We start from the raw sequence: 18,123 nt of genomic DNA, 5'->3' as shown, positions 1-18,123 counted from the left end.
GGGCCCCCCGCGTGCGTCCCGGGCTCGGAGGCCGCCGGCTGAGCCACGCGTCCCGTTTAGTAACAGACTCCTTTTATTGATAGCTTCCCAACAGCATCTGTAAACATCGGGTACAAAAATATTCCATTCTACTCCGTCTGCCCGGAGGCTCGCCGGGGAGGCCCCGGGGTGGGGGGAGCGCCCCGAGGGCCCTCGGGGTCCCTGCCCGGTGGAGAGCCCGGGCCGGGGGCTGCGCAGCGGGCCCTCCTGCCCCGGGCACCCCCCTCCCCCTTGAGATAGCGGTGTCCACAGAGGAAGGGGCAGGAAGGTGGGATTAGGGGGCAGGGGGCAGGCTGGGGGCAGTGGCCCCTGTGGCCTGGTCAGTTCTGGGCCGGCCCTGGGGGCTGCAGGAGAGCTGTGCTCTGGGAGGAAGGGCCCGCAACGCTCGACCCCGCAGGCTGACTCGAGAAGGGGCTGCCCGCTAACCCCGGGGCCCCCCGTCATTGGGGGGGGAGGGCACCGCTACTCTCCCGGGGTCCCCTCTTCTTCGTCCGTCTGGCTGTGGCCGTTGATGGCCGGGGAGCGGGGCCGGGCCGGGGACAGCTCCTCGAAGCCCGGGCTGGGCGGCGGCGAGCCGAGGCCGGGGCTGGTGTCACAGGAGCCGGTGCTCTGCTCCGAGGTGGCGATGGTGGTGGTCGTGCTGGGCGGGACGGGGTCCTCGTCCTCCTCCTCCAGCAGGGACGCCTCGGGGACATCTGCAGGGGTGCAGAGACCGGGGGGCGGCTCGGGAGGCCCCAGGGGAAACCGAGGCTCTCCCCAGGGGGGCTTCTTCTGGTGGTGGCAGGTGGGAGCCTGGCTGCAGGCCTGGGGGGCGCGGGCCATCCCTGTCCTGTCCCCATCCCCTGAGCAGCCACCCCCTTGTGCAGGCGGTCGAGGGGATCCCACGGTGTCCTCCCAGGCGGTCCCCGGCACGGCAGGCTCCGGACACTTACGGCTGAAGGCCTCGGGGTGCTGCCTGGCCAGTTTTCCCTTCAGCGTCCTGCGGGGGGGAAGCATGGGGGGCCGGGTGGTGAGCGCGGGGCCGGGAGGTCCCGCTGCCCGCGGCCGCCCGCTCCTGCCTGGGGGTCCCGGGGTGGCCGCGAGCGCCAGGGCCGGAGGACGCTCGCCCGCAGCCCTCGTCCAGCCGGGGCTCGGCTGCCTCCTTGGAGGCGCCGCCCTCCTTTCCCCCCAAAGCCTGAGCCGCGTTGGTCACAGAGGAGGACCCAGCGGGGTCGTCCCGGAGGTGCCGCGTGGTGGGCACCGCCCTTGCCCCACGCCTGGGCCGCGGGCAGCTGTCCTCCCCTGACTCCCGCGCAGGAGGGGGCTTCTCCTTAAACCTGGGGCACCTGCAGCCCCAGCGGACCGCGTGGAGCCCTTCGCGGGCCCGGGGAGGCTGGGTTTTGTGCCGCGTCGTCCGCCGGCCTTTGCTGGCCCATGCGGACGCCCCAGCACCCGAGGGCGGGTGACCTTGGCCTATCGAGAGGGGCCTGGGCGGGGCTGGGGGGAGCACGGCTTCCCGCTCTCTCCTATCTCACTCTGCTAACTTTTTTGGAAAATAAATTAGATTGAAATCTAAAAACATAGACGGGAAGAGGACTTGGCCCAACGGATAGAGCACCCGCCTACCACATGGGAAGTCCAGGGTTCAAACCCCGGGCCTCCTGACCTGTGTGGAGCTGGCCGTGCGCAGTGCTGATGCACGCAAGGAGTGCCCTGCCACGCAGGGGTGTCCCCGCGTAGGGGAGCCCCACGTGCAAGGAGTGCCCCCCGTAAGGAGAGCCGCCCAGCGCGAAAGAAAGCGCAGCCTGCCCAGGAATGGCGCCGCACACAGGGAGCGCTGACGCAGCAAGATGACGCAGCATAAAGAGACCCAGATTTTGGGTGCCGCTGACACAGAAGAACACACAGCGAATGGACACAGAGAGCAGACAACGGGGGGGGGGGGGAAGGGGAAAGAAATAAAATAAACCTTAAAAAAGAACAAAATAAAAACAGAAGACTTCCACCGCGGAGCTCAGGCTTCCTCGCCTGCTCCCTGGAGGCTGCGGGGGAGGGAAGGGCGGGTGTGATCCCAGGAGGGCCCCCCCCCCCCCCCCCCGCGGGCGCCCACCGGATCCTGCGGAAGATGCTGTCCAGGTCGCGCTTCATCTCCACCAGCGTGCGCGTGTGGTGCGCGAAGCGCTCGCTCATCTGCTGCAGGCGCGCGCTCGACAGGTTGTTGAAGTTCAGCAGCATCTCGTTGGTCTTCTCGAAGCGGTCGAGCCTGGCGGCCCCGGGGCGAGCGTGAGCGCCCCTGCCGGGCCCCCGCCCCCAGCCCGGCTCGGCCTTTCCCGCTCTGAGGCTTTGCACCCGCCTTTTCCCGGGCCTTCCGCCCCAACTCCTGTTCATCCTTCAGAACCCTCCCCGAGTGCGGCCGCCTCCCGCCGCCTTCTTCCCCTGCTCTCTCCAGCAGACTCTGGGCTCCCCTGACCCCAGGCTCTTCCTTGGGGCCCAGTTCTGATCCTCTAGGACTGGGGGGGGGAGGGGGGCGATACTTGGCTTGGGCTCCCCAGTCTGGGGTTTCCAGAACGGGGTTGGGAGAACTGGGGGGGTGGACGCCTGAGGTCCAGACACCCCCCCCCCCGCCGTGGGGAGGCGCATCTGCGCATGTCCAAAGTGGGGCAGCTGCTGACAGCAGAGGCTGCACCTGCCCTTCTGGGGGGGGGGCGTTCACGGCCCCTCCCAGAGGCCGCTTCCTCCCGGCTGCTGGCCAGTGGGCGGCCCGCCCCTCCCCTCCCCCTCCCCCTCCCCCTCCCCCTCCCCCTCCGCGCACATGTTCTTCTGCGCCTGGATGATGGCGTTGACGTCGTCGGCGTCCACCATGCTCAGGATGCGTCCGCAGAAGACCCTCGAGGCCGAGTCCGGGGGCTCCATCCCTTCCTCCGCCTTCGCCGCCTGCAACGGGGGGAGACCGTCGGGGGGCTGCGCGGGAGGGCCCGGGCCTCCGCGCTCGTCGGGAATTCAGGGTGTCGGGAGGACTCCAGGCTGCGGCTCAACTGTGTCCCCCCAAAGAGCCACCCCCCCCCCCGCCCCGTTCCTGAGGACGGGCCCCGCCGACGCGCTCAGCGCAGCCCACGACGCCCTCCGCCTCCTCGGCCCCCCAGCCCCCCGCGTCCTCGACCACGGGCGCGGCCTGCCCCCGCGCTCTGACTCACTCCCTGCTGCGTGGGCCTGGGCACGCGCTGCTCCCGCTGCCAGAATGTGCGCGCGGCCCCCTCACCGCATCCCCGCCCCGGGCGTCTGCTCTCCCAGGAAGCCCTGACGGCCCCGCCCCGGCCCTCGCGTCACTTTGCCTCCTTCTGGAAATGATCTCAGCTAGGAGCTGACCCTGGGTCTGTTTCCCCCACCTCCGTGGCAGCTCCAGAAGGAAACACCCACGTCCATCTCGCTCGCAGCTCTGCCTGCAGGGCGGCCAGGAACCCGCTCGTTGTGCACCCCGGGGCCCTTTCAGACTCAGCTGGGATGCTAGACTTTTAAGAGCAAGTTCCAGCTCTGCCTGCGGGGCCGGCCAGGAACCCCCTCGTTGTGCACCCCGGGGGCCCTTTCAGACTCAGCTGGGATGCTAGACTTTTAAGAGCAAGTTCCAGCTCTGCCTGCGGGGCCAGCCAGGAACCCGCTCGTTGTGCACCCCGGGGCCCTTTCAGACTCAGCTGGGATGCTAGACTTTTAAGAGCAAGTTCAAGCCGAGAACTGCAGGCACTTGCAGGCAGACTGAGCAGCTCCCCGGCTCCATCCTGCCTGGTGGGGGCTCCTAGATCGCGTGATAGGAAGTGCCACAGCTTCCGCTCCTTCCCTCCTGGGGGGTTCAGATAAAGCCCGGAATAACCGACTGGCTCGGCTCGGGGACCACATGATGTGGACAGAAAAGGTCATCCACGGCTGGTTAAGAGCCACACGCTGCAGAGCCCTTCCACCCTCCCATTTATGGAGCACCTGCTGAATGCCAAGCGTGGCACCAAAATCATCCTTATAGAGAAAACTGAGGCCCAGAGAGACGGGAAACTTAACCTAGCATCACACAGCCAGCGGATGCAGGGGGTGGGCAAACTCCAACGTCCAGGGCCACACAAAGGCGTGACTCTTGAGGACAGTATCCACCTGTGACGGCACAGCTGCCTCTTGTGGCAATCTGTGCCAGATTTCTAACTTTGCTCCGAGAAAAAAAGGGTCCAAGGGATATTCTTTCTGTGTCATCACCTCATTTACAAGTGTTAGCCACTAATATATATATATATATATATATATATATATTTTTTTTTTTTTTCCCAAAACACAGTGGAGGCTAAAGAGCCTGCTGCTGGTCTGCAGCCCCCGCTGCTGCCGGAGACACCTCCAATCATCACTGGGCCGCTGCCGCGTGCCGTGGGCAGACATGTCCACACCTTTCCAAACACCCACGATCATTCCTTTCTGAAGAGGTCACGTAGGGTCACAGGACGGAGTCCCACGGCCACAGCAGGGTTTGGACCTGGGGGTAACCGTTCAGCCCCTGGCACCCGGATAGATACAGAGCAGAAATGCTGCGGCCAGGGCTCGGAGGGAAACCCGCGGAGAAGGGGGCTTGTGACCTCGGGGAAATCGCCTCAGCTCTCCCGAATCAGTTTTCTCATCCGAGAAATGGGGCTAAGGCAGGGTAGCGACCTCCCAGGGCCGTCTGCGAGGCCGGGAAGCCCCGGAGGCAGGAAGCGAGCGGGGCTTGGGGCCTAGGGAGCCCGAGGCGGCCCCGCGGGGGGCCCGGGAGCCCGCAGGCCACGTGCTCCCAAGGGGAGGCGCGCGCGCGCCCGCGGGACTGCCCCGAGGCGGGCGCGTCCCCGGGGGAAACTGAGGCTCGCGGGCTCCCTGCCCCGGATCGGGCGGCCCAAGGTCGGAAAAGGTCCCGAGGGGGGGTGGGGTCCCCCCGTCCCGCGAGGCCCCCAGCCCCGCGGCGCCGGGCTCCGCTCGCACGGCACAGCCTCGGGGGAGGCGCGCGCGGCGCCGACGGGGAAACTGAGGCCCGGCGCCCCCGGCTCCCCCCCCCGGCGCGGCCCCCTCCGCCCCTCCCCGGCCCCGCCCCGGCGGCGGCACCTGCACATCTGGCGGCCTCGCTCGCGCTTCCGGGATGGCGCGCCGGCGGCGCCGCGACGTCACCACGCAGCGTCCTTGCGTGCGTGCGAGCGCGCGCGCGGCCGGCGGCGACGTGCCCCCGGGCCCGCGCGCGTACGTGCGCGGCGGCACGGCGGGGAGGGGGCGGGGCCGGGCGCCCCCGGCGTAAGCTCAGCGCGTCCCAGAGAAGAGCCAATGAGGCGGGCCCTCGGGCGCCTGCGCAGTGCGCAGCTCGCCCTCCGCGGCGGCCCGGAAGTAGGGAGGCGCGCCAGGGCTGGTGGCGTGGTACGGAAGAAGAGCCCGAGGTCCGAGCGCGGCGGGCGCTGTTCCGGCCACCGCACGGTGGTGGAGGGCTTGCGGCAGACCCAGACCGAGGGGTCCCGCTCTCCAGGCTGGGAATCAGCCTCATCTGGGTTCAAAAGTCCCTGCTCTTACAGAATTACCCTGTGACCCGGCGATCCCACTTCTAAGGCGCTACCCCCAAGAGTTGAAGCAGAGACTGGGAGAGCCATTTGCACACGAGTGTTCATCGTGACACTATTCACAATAGCCGTAAAGTGGCAGCAACCCAGGTGTCCATCGACCGGTGGACGGATAGACAAACTTGGGTAGGGAAACACGATGGAATATTACACAGCTGTGAAAAAGAAAGATGTTCTGACACCGGCAAGGACATGAATGAGCCTTGAAGACATCATGTTACGTGAACTGAGGCAGACACAAGGACAAACATTTTACGGTGATGCTGAATTGAAGTCAGTGGAATAAGCAAATCCGTAGTTGGAAACTAGAATGCAGTTATCAGAGTAGGGGTAGGGAATGAGTTAATGCTTGGTCGATACAGAGTTCCTGTTGAGGACAGAAAAATTTTTATAGTGGTCGCGATGGCAGTACAATATTGCGTGATGTATAATTAACACCACCACACTACATATTTGTGGTTAAAGAGACAAATTTTTAGGTTGTGTTTGTTACCAAAATAAATGTTTTAAAAGGCATCCCAGGAAGCGGATGTGGCTCAAGCAGTTGGGCACCCGCCTCCCACACGGGAAGTCACAGATTTGGTTCCTGGTGCCACCTAAAGAAGACTGTTGACCTTGAGCCCTCGCTTGAGAAGTAGAGCCTGCCAGTGCCATAAACTTGGGGCACGGTGTTTATAGACCTTGCAAATGCCCCACAACATTAGCCAAGGGGGTGCTGATGCAAAATACCAGAAATTGGTTGGTTTTATAAAGGGTATTTATTTGGGGTAGGGGATTACAGAGACCAGGCCATAAAGCACAAGTTACTTCCCTCACCAAAGGCTATTTGGAGCAGGATGGCTGCTGATGTCTGCAAGGGTTCAGGCTTCCTGGGTCCCTCCCTTCCAGGGTCCGGCTTCTCTCTGGGCTCAGGGTCCCTCCTTCCAGGGTCTGGCTTCTTCCTGGGCTCAGGGTCCCTCCTTCCAGGGTCCGGCTTCTCTCTGAACTCAGGGTCCCCCCTTCCAGGGTCCGGCTTCTCTCTGGGCTCAGGGTCCCCCCTTCCAGGGTCCGGCTTCTCTCTGGGCTCAGGGTCCCCCCTTCCAGGGTCCGGCTTCTCTCTGGGCTCAGGGTCCCTCCCTTCCAGGGTCCGGCTTCTCTCTGGGCTCAGGGTCCCCCTTCCAGGGTCTGGCTTCTCTCTGGGCTCAGGGTCCCTCCTTCCAGGCTCTGGCTTCTCTCTGGGCTCAGGGTCCCCCCTTCCAGGGTCTGGCTTCTCTCTAGGCTCAGGGTCCCTCCTTCCAGGCTCTGGCTTCTCTCTGGGCTCAGGGTCCCTCCTTCCAGGCTCTGGCTTCTCTCTGGGCTCAGGGTCCCTCCTTCCAGGCTCTGGCTTCTCTCTGGGCTCAGGGTCCCTCCTTCCAGGGTCTGGCTTCTCTCTGGGCTCAGGGTCCCCCTGGCTTCTCCCTGGGCTCAGGGTCCCTCCTTCCAGGGTCCGGCTCCTCTCTGGGGTCAGGGTCCCTCCTTCCAGGGTCCAGCTTCTCTCTGGGCTCAGGGTCCCTCCTTCCAGGGTCTGGCTTCTCTCTGGGCTCAGGGTCCCTCCTTCCAGGCTCTGGCTTCTCTTTCCTCTGGGAGCTGACTTCCTGGGGCTCCAGCTTAAGGCTTCGGCATCAAACTCCAACCTCAGAACTCCAACATTGAAAGCCCTCCAGTCTGGTCTTCTCCATGCTTTTGCCCACACCGTAATCATAATTCCATCATGCCCAGGTACAGATCAGATTACAAGCATCATCCAGTATTTCTTCTTGGAGTTCATCAATTACATCAAACTGCTACGCTTCCTTTCTGGCACCACAAGATGCTCCAGCCTCCGCAGTAGCCGCAGAATCAGCCCTTTCTGCAGGGAGCCTGCTTTCTAGTCCAGGTCTCTCCCGGGCTCCTGCTGCTTTTTAGGCCCTCTGGCCCCTGGGAGGGAGATTTGCGTGTGTTAATCCAGCCCTACTTCCGGCTCTCTGTCTCCATCCATTAAAAACCACGTGGGCGGCGGAGGAGGGAAGTGGGTGTGGCTCAGGGGCTGAGCGCCTGCCTCCCACATAAGAGGCCCCAGGTTCAATCCCTGGTCCCTCCTAAAAACAAACAAAAAATCCAACTCACTGGGGAGCGGGCGTGACTCAGGGGTTGAGCACCTGCCTCCCACATACGAGGTCCCAGGTTCAATCCCTGGTACCTTCTAAAAAACAACAGCAAGGGTGCACACAGAGATGAAGATGACTTTTTAAATGAGATCGTGTGGGTTCAACGCATGAACCAAACCTGTCCCGTAGTAACTGCTCAGTCCCCGTCGGCCGTTCCTGAGCAGCTGGGGCTGTGTGTCACGTGTCCTACGTGACTCTCCGCGTTGGGCGCGGCACAGTGTCCGCTTTTGAAGGCTGTTGAGAGAGTGGCCATCCGTACGGAAATCACAGGGCGCGGATGCCCGCGGAGCCCCAGCCCCGTCCCACCCCGGCCGGGGGCTTGGTGGCCCTTCAGCTCCGACGTCCTCGGGGCCGTTCTGGAACGTTCCGGAGAAACGCGTACCACGAGGCCCGGCGCGCCGGGGGCCCTCGGGGATCTGTGGGCGACATTGCTGCCCCCGCTTTGCTCTGCTCGTTCCCCGAAAAGCCGAGGCGGGGCAGGCGCCCCGGCCACCCTGCCTGGGCAGTGCTCGGCCCGCCCATCCCGGGAAACGGTGTCTTGGAGAGCTCGGCCTCCGGACAGCGAACCCAGAGCCCCAAAGGGGACTTCTGGGGTCCCCATGGCGGAGCTTGAGTGCTGGCTTTACCTTCACCTTGTCTTTAAGTCCTGCTGAGATCCCCCGAGGTCTTCCGTTATGCCATTCCTTCAAATAAAGTAATCTGGGGGAAGCGGATGTGGCTCAACGGATAGAGCATCCACCTACCACACGGGAGGTCCAGGGTTCAAACCCAGGGCCTCCTTGACCCATGTGCAGCTGGCCCATGCGCAGTGCTGATGCGCGCAAGGAGTGCCCTGCCACGCAGGGGTGTCCCCCGCGTAGGGGAGCCCCACGCGCAAGGAGTGTGCCCCATAAGGAGAGCCGCCCAGCGCGAAAGAAAGTGCAGCCTGCCCAGGAATGGCGCCGCCCACACGGAGAGCTGACACAGCAAGATGACGCAACAAAAAGAAACACAGATTCCCAGTGCTGCTGAGAATGCAAGTGGACACAGAGAGCAGACAATGTGGGGGAAGGGGGGAGAAATAAATAAATCTTAAAAAAAAAAAAGTGAATTGGTAACCCCCGGAAAAATAAGTCAGGAGGGATGCAGCTTCCTATTTCTCTCTTTGTGTTTTTTTAAATTGTCCAGTAAGCCCTCCTGCTACCTGCAAACCATATGCTGGAGATCTGGAGAGGTTGTGTCCCTGCCTAACCCTGGAGGAGGCGGGGCGACGGGCACAGGCGCCCCCCACTGCAGGGTGGGCACCGAGGGCTCATGGCGGGGGCCAGGAGGGTTGCAAGGTTGGCAGGTCCATCTGGACAGGGTTTTGAGGTAGGATGAGGAGCTCTCCAAGGCGCTGGCCAGCCTTTCCAGGCCCGAGGGGATCCCAGGAGCCCAAGCAGGAGGGCGGGAAGGTACAGCGTGTGGACTTGACCTTTGTAAGAGCTGGGGAGCTCCGCGAGCCAGGCAGCAGCAGGCGCCGAGAGCGAGCGCCAGCGGGGTGGGGCCTGCTGGGAAAAGCAGAACCGCGGCCGTCTGCAGGCGCCGGCAGAGGAGGCCTGGGCTGGAGAGACCAACCCTTTCAAGGGGTCCCTCGGGTTCCGGCGGGGGGCCAGGAAATAGTTACGAGGGTCCTGGCTGGGGTGGGGATCTCAGGGGACAGGCCGACCCCTACTAGTTTGAGCACAAAGGGGTGGAGACAGAAAACATTTTCCTGCTTTGCGTGTCGACGGGTCAGGGTGGAACGAAGGGGAAACGTCCCGGCTGCCAACAGCTGCCCGCGGCGGCGACATAGGTGGGAAAGGCCTTTTATTTGCCCCAAGTGGAGGATCGACTTCCCTTCCGGACACGTGCCAGATTCCTCGGGCCCCGAAGTGGCCGGGCCCCGGGCCCAGCGGCCCAGCTGCTGAGGCCGAAGGATTCTGGCTCAGCAGAAAGGGGGAGGCCCGGGTTTGGAGCCTGGAAGCCTTTGTTTGCCTTTTTTCCCACGTTCATTTCCTCCCCAGCGCTTACCACAGCTGCAAGTAAATGCGTGCACCGTCGTTTGTGCAATAGCTGGCCACACGGTCTGGGAGGGGAGCCTGGTGGCGGGAAGGGGCCTGTGTCCATCTTGCCATGACCTCAAGCCAGACGATCGGCCTTTCTGCACCTCGGTTTCCCTATTTCCTAGATGAGGATCCTACGAGTCTTACCAAAACGCGCCCCACCAATCCAAAAGAAGGCAAGAAAAAAGGAGCAGAGGGCAACAAGAAGGCAGATTTAGGCCTCGATAGGTCCGTAATTACATTAAACGCGAACAGACCAAACACCCCAGTTAAAAGGCAAAGATCGGCAGAGTGGATCAGAAAACAAAGTCCGAGCCTGGCAGCTGCAGAGAGACACACGTGCCACTGCGTCAGAGAGACATACGTGCCACCGCGTAAGGCTACAGAAAGGTGCGTGTGTGGGAGCATTTCAAGGTGATCCCAAAGAGAACAGCCGTTCTGTCTGAAAGCAACTGAGCCCACCTGGAACACGTCATCCTGCACGAGGCCCAGCTCAGCTGATTCTTCATGCAGCCCGTGATGTGGCCCCCGGGACATAGCCTGTTTGCTTCCTAAGGTCCACGTGGGGATTCAACACATGGGAAGTGCGGGGAGCAGTACCTGGTACCCATGTCTCTGTGCAATGCGCTTCAGCGTTAGAATTCCATTGTACTAATTCTATATTATTGTGTTTTTTTCTTTTTTTTTAAGATTTACTTATCCCCCCCCATTTGTCTGTTCTCTGTGTCTATTTGCTGCGTGTTCTTCTTTGTCCGCTTCTGTTGTTGTCAGTGGCATGGGAATCTGTGTCTCTTTGTTGCATCATCTTGCTGCATCAGTTCTCCGTGTGTGCGGCGCCACTCCTGGGCAGGCTGAACTTTCTTTCGTGCTGGGCGGCTCTCCTTATGGGGCGCACTCCTTGCACACACAGGGGCACCCCTGCGTGGCAGGGCACTCCTTGCGCACATCAGCGCCGCACATGGGCCAGCTCAACGTGGGTCATTGAGGCCTGGGGTTTGAACCACGGACCTCCCGTGTGGTAGATGGGCGCCCTAACCACTGGGCCAAGCCCACTTCCCCTATTGTTTTTATTTTATCAGTCAATTTTCAGGCTTATTCGCTGCTGTTTGATTACCACGTTATTGTGGTTAGCTGCTGCTCCTTCAGAGCCTAGCACAGAGGTGGGGTGGATGCCGGGGGAGCCCTGGGGCTCAGGGATGGAAGGAGAATTATCTGGGTCCCCGAGATCCAGGACGGCCCAGGCTGATCCATGCTCCTCCATTCATTCCCCAGCTGCCTCCCCCCTCCCCTCCTCAGCTATCTTCCTGAGCACCCCCCCCCCCCCACCAAAGGCACCAGACCTACAGCAGTAAGAGATGCACCCTTGTCGGGCTTTGGGGGGCTCCCAGGGCAGGGGTGGCGGAGGTTAGCCAAATCCTGGCACAAATAGAACTCTGTCCCCTGTGAAGCAAAGCGGAGGCCCGTCCTGCCCGGAGAGCCTTGGGGCTTCCTGGAGGAGGTGGCGCTGGCCGTCAGGTCTGTGCAGGTGCCTCACTCATTTATTCCCTCAGTGAGCACTCAGCAGCCAGGTACCCTTCTAGGAGGTTCTAGGGACAAAACAGGCCTCAGTTGCTGCCACTCTGGAGTGGCGCGGGGAAGCGAGCAGGGAAATGAACAGCGTGGTTCCGGAAGCGGGGTAAGTGCCGCGAAGGAATTTAGGAAGGGGCGAGGGTGGGGTCAGCGCCCCTCCCCAGCCCAAACAAACGGGGGGCTGCAGCCTGATCCCCGACCTATCACCCCCGCAGACCCCTGGCGGCGCAGCTCGTTCGGTCGCCCACCTTGCACTTACTGGGCGCCAGATGCATGCACCAAGCAACGTTCTGGGGACGGGGGCGGCGGGCACAGCCTCCCCCCCCCCACCCCGGGGGCCCTCTGTATTGGGGGGCTGCGGGGTGGGCTGCCCGGCGAGGCCAAGGCGTGCGGCCCCATTTCGCAGGCTGGCAGGGGGCAGCGCGGACGCGCGCGAGCAGCCGCGCGAGGCCCCCCGGCGCCCCAGCCCCAGCCCCGCCGGCCCCGCGGCCTCGGCCCCTTTAAGAGAGCCCCGCGGCGGCCGGCAGGAAGGGGGCGGCGCCCGCGCCCGAGAGCGACGCGCGCGCGGGCCAATGGGCGCGGCGGCGGCGGCGGCGGCGGCCAATGGGCGCGGCGGGGGCGGGGCCGGGCGCCCGAGCCTGGTTCCCGAGGCGCGGCGGCCGCGGCTGGGGGCGGGGAGGGGGCGCGCGACCCCGGGCGGGGGTCCTCGAGCCGGAGGCACGTGGCCCGGGGCGCCGGCGGGGCCGGGGGCGGCGGGGGCCGGGGGCGGCGGGCGGGGGGCACCGGGCCGGGGGGGGAAGGGGAAACCGGGGGGGGGGGGGCGCCGGGGACTCCGGGGGGCGGCCCGGAGGGGGCGGCGGGGGCGGCGGGCCTCGGGGGCCGGCGGGGGTCGCCGGCGGGGCCGGGGGCGCCCGAGGGCGGCGGGGGCCGGGCCGGTGGCGGGGGCCGGGCGGGGGGCGCCTGCGGGGCGGGGGCGGGCGGGTTTCGGGGTGATGGAGCGGCGGCGGCGGGTGGGGGGGCCCGGCTTGGGGCGGGCGCGGGGGATTGTGGGCTGGGGGCGGCGGGAGACGCAGGTGAGGGCTTCCCCCGGCCTGGGGAGGGGTCTCCCCGGAAATCCCTGGGGCGGGGGGCTGCCCGGCGGCCTGGGGGGGGGGGCCAGGGGCAGGCCGGGTGCCCACTCCCCGGGAGCTGGGGTGGGGAGCGCTTTGAGTCAGGAGGCCTGGGGAGCGCTGGGCTGGGGTCCCGCTTCCTGGGTGGTCGCCACTGGAGGTGACTTTGGGGAGGGGGTGCCCCTTGCAAGTGGGGAGCCCCCGGGAGCACGGGATCCCTTCTATCTTGGGCTCTGAAAATATCCTCCCAAGGCCTTACCCTCCCCCCCCCACGAAAACAAATCATCACCCCCTTCTTTTGGATTTAACCAAGGGCCCAGGTTCAAATCCCGCCCCTTCCCGTGACCTTGGACTCACGGATATGCCCCTCCAGGCCTCAGTTTACCTCCTCGGGCGCGGACGAGGATACCGGCCCCCGCCTAATAACAGCTCCCGCCGAGCCAGACCGCGGGGTCCCCGGACGCGCTGGCGCCGTCGTTATACCTGCCGAACAGACGGGGAGACTGAGGCCGGGGCACCCCCGAGCGCGCGGGGCGCGGGGTCCCCCCCTCGTCCTGACCCCGCCCTCCCCCGGCAGCATGGCATCCTGTGCCAGGCCTTCTGCCGCGGGCCCCGAGCCCACCGCCCCGCTGCCCGCCGGGACCCCCTGCGCTCGAGGACTTCGAGGTGCTGGACGGAACTGGGGACACCGAGGACGACGACGATGAGGACCTCAGCCAGCTGCCCCCGCTGGAGGACGTGGGGCCGCCCCCGCCGCTGGACACCGAGCCCCCCGGCGCCCTGGCCCGCGAGTTCCTGGCCGCCACGGAGCCCGCCCCCGCCCCGGCGCCCCGCCCCTGACGAGTGGCTGGACATCCTGGGTGAGGCGGACGCCCCCCGTCGTGGGCCTCCACCCAGGGCTGGCGCTCGGGCGTCCACGGGAGAACCCACCGCCGGTGCCGACGTCCCCTCGCGCCTCTCGGTGGCCCGGGACCGCGTCGGGGCTGTCCCCAGGGAGGTGCTCCCCGGGGAGGCATGTCCGCCCGCTGCTTGTTCTCGCCGCGGCGGCATTCCCGGGTGGGGAAACCGAGGCTCAGGGCGGCACAACCCCCTGCCTGGGGCCCTGCTGCGTTCGATGGGGCCCCCCGCCCGTGACGCCCGCGCCCCCCTGCCCGCAGGGAACGGGCTACTGAGGAAGAAGACGCTGGTGGCGGGGCCCCCCGGCTCGTGCCGGCCGGCCAAGGGCCAGGTGGTCACCGTGCGGCTGCAGACGTTCGCTGGAGAATGGCACGCGCGTGCAGGAGGAGGCGCAGCTTGAGTTCACGCTGGGTGACTGCGACGTCATCCAGGTGGGTGCGGGGTGGGGGTGGGCGGGCGGTCCCCAGGGGCCGCCGCTGACCCCTGGCCGCCCGTCCCCAGGCGCTGGACCTCAGCGTCCCCGCTCATGGACGTTGGGGAGACGGCCATGGTCACCGCCGACGCCAAGTACTGCTACGGCACCCAGGGCAGGTGAGGCCCCCGGACGGGGCCCCCGGGGTAAGTGGGGGACCCCGGGGCGGGGGGCGGGCGGGGGCTGACCCTGCCCGCGCCCCCCCCCCCCAGCAGGAGCCCGTACATCCCGCCGCACGCGGCGCTGTGCCTGGAGCTGACGCTGACGGCGGCGGCCGCCGGCCCCGACCTGGAGACGCTGAGCGGGCGCGAGCGCATGGCCCTGGCGGACCGCAAGCGCGAGTGCGGCAACGCCCCACTACCAGCGTGCCGACTTCGTGCTGGCCGCCAACTCCTACGACCTGGCCATCAAGGCCATCACCTCCAGCGCCAAAGGTGCCGCGCCAGGGGGCCGGGGCGCCAGGGGGCCGGCGGGGGGGCCGCGGGGCGGGCGCGCGGGCTGAGCACCGGCCGCCCGCAGTGGACGTGACGCGGGAGGAGGAGGAGCAGCTGCTGCAGCTCAAGGTCAAGTGCCTCAACAACCTGGCGGCCTCGCAGCTGAAGCTGGACCACCACCGCGCCGCGCTGCGCGCCTGCAGCCTCGTGCTGCAGCACCAGCCCGACAACGTCAAGGCGCTCTTCCGCAAGGGCAAGGTGCGCCGCCCCGCGCCCCCCCCCCCCGAGCCCCGGCCCCCCGCATCCCCCAGAGGCCCCCCTGGGAACCCCCAGCCCCCCGGGGCCACCCCGCATCACCCAGGGACCCCCCCCAGCCCCTAGGGCCTCCCCCAGGGACCCCCCCAGCCCCCGGGGCCTCCCCTGGACCCTCCTGGCTCCCCTGGGGCCTCCCGACCCCCAGGGCCCTCCTCCCTCCCAGGAACGCCCAGGGAACCCCCCAGCCCCCAGGGCCTCCCCTGTACCCTCCTGGCCCCCCTGGGGCCTCCCGACCCCCAGGGCCCTCCTCTCTCCCAGGAACCCCCAGGCCCCCCCACATCGCCCAGGGATCCCCCAGCCCCCAGGGCCCCCCTGGACCCTCCTGGCCCCCCAGGGCCCTCCTCCCCCCCAGGACCCTCCTCTCCCCCAGGAACCCCTGGTCCCCCCACATCGCCCAGGGCCTCCCCAGCCCCCAGGGCCCCCCCTGTACCCTCCTGGCCCCCCTGGGGCCTCCCGACCCCCAGGGCCCTCCTCTCTCCCAGGAACCCCCAGGCCCCCCCACATCGCCCAGGGATCCCCCAGCCCCCAGGGCCCCCCCTGGACCCTCCTGGCCCCCCAGGGCCCTCCTCCCCCCCAGGACCCTCCTCCCCCCCAGGAACCCCTGGCCCCCCCACATCGCCCAGGGCCTCCCCCAGCCCCCAGGGCCCCCCCTGGACCCTCCTGGCCCCCCTGGGGCCTTCCGACCCCCAGGGCCCTCCTCCCTCCCAGGAATCCCCAGGCCCCCCCACATCGCCCAGGGATCCCCTAGCCCCCAGGGCCCCCCCTGTACCCTCCTGGCCCCCCAGGGCCCTCCTCCCCCCCAGGGCCCTCCTCCCCCCCAGGAACCCCCTGGCCCCCCACATCGCCCAAGGACTCCCCTAGCCCCCAGGGCCCCCCCTGGACCCTCCTGGCCCCCCAGGGCCCTCCCTACCCCCCAGGGTCCTCCTCCCCCCCAGGAACCCCCAGTCCCCCTGGCCCCCCCCACATTGCCCAGGGACTCCCCCCCAGCCCCCAGGGCCCCCCCTGGACCCTCCTGGCCCCCCAGGGCCCTCCTCCCCCCCAGGAACCCCCAGTCCCCCTGGCCCCCCACATTGCCCAGGGACCTCACCCCAGCCCCCAGGGCCCCCCCTGCACCCTTGCACCCCCAGGGCTTCCTGGCTCCCCCCACTCCTCCCTGCTGCTCCCCACCCCAGGCCCTGGTACAGCCCGCGCCCTCCCCCGCGGCACTCTCCCCCCACCCCGCCCAGGGGCCCCCATCCCTCCTCATGGCGGCCCTGCGGTGGTGGGGGTGGGGCTCCCAGCGTCCAGCCGGGAGGCTGGTAAACTGAGGCACAGGCTCCCACTCACCTAGCGCGCTTGTGACGGGCCCGAGGGGGCCCTCCCCTGCCTCGCGTGCACACATTAGGCACCTGCCGCGCGCTGAGCGCCACAGACGCGTGGGGAGGGGGCGGGCGGGTTTCCCCAGCCCACCCCTTCCCGGGGGATTCGGACGTGGTGGTCGGTGATGCGCCCCCCGCGCAGACAGGCCCCAGCCGAGGAGGAGGCCCCGTGCCACCGGCTGCGGCTTCAGGCACAGCTGGGCCCAGGCCACGATCGTTGGGCCCCCGCCTTCCGCACTCAGGGACCGCGACGGCCCCGGGTCAAGGCGCTGGCCAGACCCAGCCGGCCTCGGGGTGGGGGGCGGGTCCCGGGGGGCCGGGTCCCGTGACACTGCGGCCCCGGCAGGTGCTGGCGCAGCAGGGCGAGTACAGCGAGGCCATCCCCACGCTGCGGGCGGCGCTGAAGCTGGAGCCGTGCAACAAGGTGAGTGCCCGCCTCCCCCGCCGCCCGGGCGCCCGCCGCGCCTCCCCCATGGGGGGCGGCGGGCGGCCGGGGGCTCCCGAGGGAGGGGTGAGCCCCGGCCCCCATGACGCCCGGGCGCCCCGCAGACGATCCACGCGGAGCTGTCGAAGCTGGTGAAGAAGCACGCCGCGCAGCGGCACACGGAGACCGCCCTGTACCGCAAGATGCTGGGCAACCCCAGCAGGCTGCCCGCCAAGTGTCCCAGCAAGGGCGCCTGGGTGAGCGCGGGCCGGCGGGCACGGGGGTCTCCCCCTGCCCCCCACACGTCGCCTGAGCCAGGCTGGGCGGAGGGTGGGGCTCGATGGCGCCTCTCGGGGAAGGGATCTCAGGAGGGGCCATTTGCTTTGGGTTTCAGCGCGTGAGTAGGAGCCCGCCGGGTAGCAGGGCCCTGCCTCGCGCGCCCTCCAGCCGCCTCTCCCCTCCTCTCCCCACAGTCCATCCCCTGGAAGTGGCTGTTCGGGGCCACTGCGGTCGCCCTGGGGGGCGTGGCCCTGTCCGTGGTCATCGCCGCTCGGAACTGACCGGCAGGCGGCCACCGCCTGCCCCGCAGCCCCCCACCTTTTCTCCCCCCCCCCCCCCGGAACCCCCCGGCCCCCCCGTCATCGCCCCTCTCGGCTGGCCCTCTGGCGGGGGCCCCGAGGCCAAAGGTCGGGGGTCACGCCCCAGCGAGCAGGAGGGCGAGGCGGGGCCCCGCCCAAAGGAGGGGCCGTACCCAGCCCCCGCCCCGCCCCCCAGTGCAGCCCCCCACCCCCGAACCCCTCCCTGGGAAATAAAAGCTCCTGCCGCAGCCCCTGCCTGAAGCCTCCTTCCGCCGCCACCCACTGCGCAGCGCCTGGCCCCCTGAGGGGGAAACTGAGGCCTGGAGGAGCCGGGGTTCCGGGAGGACCCCTGCACGGGATCAGTGCCCCGAGTTCCAGGGCTTGCAATCGGGGTGGGGGGCCCGGACGAGGGGGACCTTGCACCCCCGCCCGCGGCCCAGGAGGCTACGCCACCGCCCGCCCGGCAGGAAGGGACCCGCACCCCCTCCCCCGGGCCCTTCTGCGTCCCCGCCTCCCCCGGGCCCTTCTGCGTCCCCGGGCGGGCGGGGGGCTGCGCGGAGGCCCCGGTGGGCGAGTGGGGCGGCTGGGGGGGCCCGGGGCCCGGCTGGGGCTCACCCCACTGGGCCCTGGGGCGCCCCCCGCCGCCGCCGGCCCCTCGGTCAGCCCGTCCAGGGACGAGCGGCGGCAGCTCCGCGGATCCCGGCCTGCGCCCTCGTACGATCGCGTCGCGCGGGGACTCGGGCCCCTGCTGGGCGCCCCCGGCTCTGGCTTGTGCGCCGAGGCTGTCGGTGACACCCGCTGTCGCTGGCCGGCGAGGGCCGCGTCCCCCCCAGGCGTCCAGTCCAGGGCGTCTGCGAAGGCGCCCCCCCCCTCGGTGTCCCGGGGCCACGGGCCCGTGTCCCTCCCCGTCTCTCTGTGGGTCCGTGTGTCTTCACGCGTCTCTCCCGCTCTGTCCGTGTCCACGTGTCCCCCGTATCTCTCGAGTGCGCCCCTCCCCGTCTATGAGTCTGTGTGTCCCGTTTCCCGTGTGTCTCTCTGCTCTGTCCGTGTGTCCCTCCTCGTCTGTATCCACACACGTCCCTCCGCGCTCTGTCCACACCCATGTGTCCCCCATGTCC

General features: G+C 67.8%; 2 protein-coding genes across 2 annotated transcripts; one reads left to right on the top strand and one right to left on the bottom strand.

Moving 5' to 3' along the window:
* Positions 1-55: 55 nt before the first annotated feature.
* Positions 56-5,195, bottom strand: KXD1 (KxDL motif containing 1). The gene is made up of 5 exons (XM_058292744.1): positions 5,122-5,195; positions 2,831-2,952; positions 2,129-2,281; positions 972-1,018; positions 56-734 (listed from the first exon to the last, which is right to left on the bottom strand). Exons 2-5 carry the CDS (start codon positions 2,929-2,931, stop codon positions 502-504), a joined length of 534 nt encoding a protein of 177 aa, XP_058148727.1. The 5' UTR covers positions 2,932-2,952; positions 5,122-5,195; the 3' UTR covers positions 56-501.
* A 4,709-nt stretch (positions 5,196-9,904) lies between these two features.
* On the top strand, positions 9,905-17,125 carry FKBP8 (FKBP prolyl isomerase 8). Its single transcript, XM_058292747.2, is given in 14 exon segments — positions 9,905-10,239; positions 13,105-13,171; positions 13,173-13,355; positions 13,357-13,387; positions 13,685-13,779; positions 13,781-13,855; positions 13,926-13,943; positions 13,945-14,015; positions 14,109-14,250; positions 14,252-14,330; positions 14,416-14,588; positions 16,350-16,427; positions 16,553-16,684; positions 16,901-17,125. Coding segments are annotated over 14 exon segments (1,551 nt in total). The 5' UTR covers positions 9,905-9,919; the 3' UTR covers positions 16,988-17,125.
* The last annotated feature ends 998 nt before the right edge of the window (positions 17,126-18,123 follow it).

The sequence above is a fragment of the Dasypus novemcinctus genome, unplaced genomic scaffold (genome assembly GCF_030445035.2).
Source record: "Dasypus novemcinctus isolate mDasNov1 unplaced genomic scaffold, mDasNov1.1.hap2 scaffold_271, whole genome shotgun sequence".
Taxonomy (NCBI): Eukaryota; Metazoa; Chordata; class Mammalia; order Cingulata; family Dasypodidae; genus Dasypus; species Dasypus novemcinctus.
This window is presented reverse-complemented; position numbering and strand designations above follow the sequence as displayed.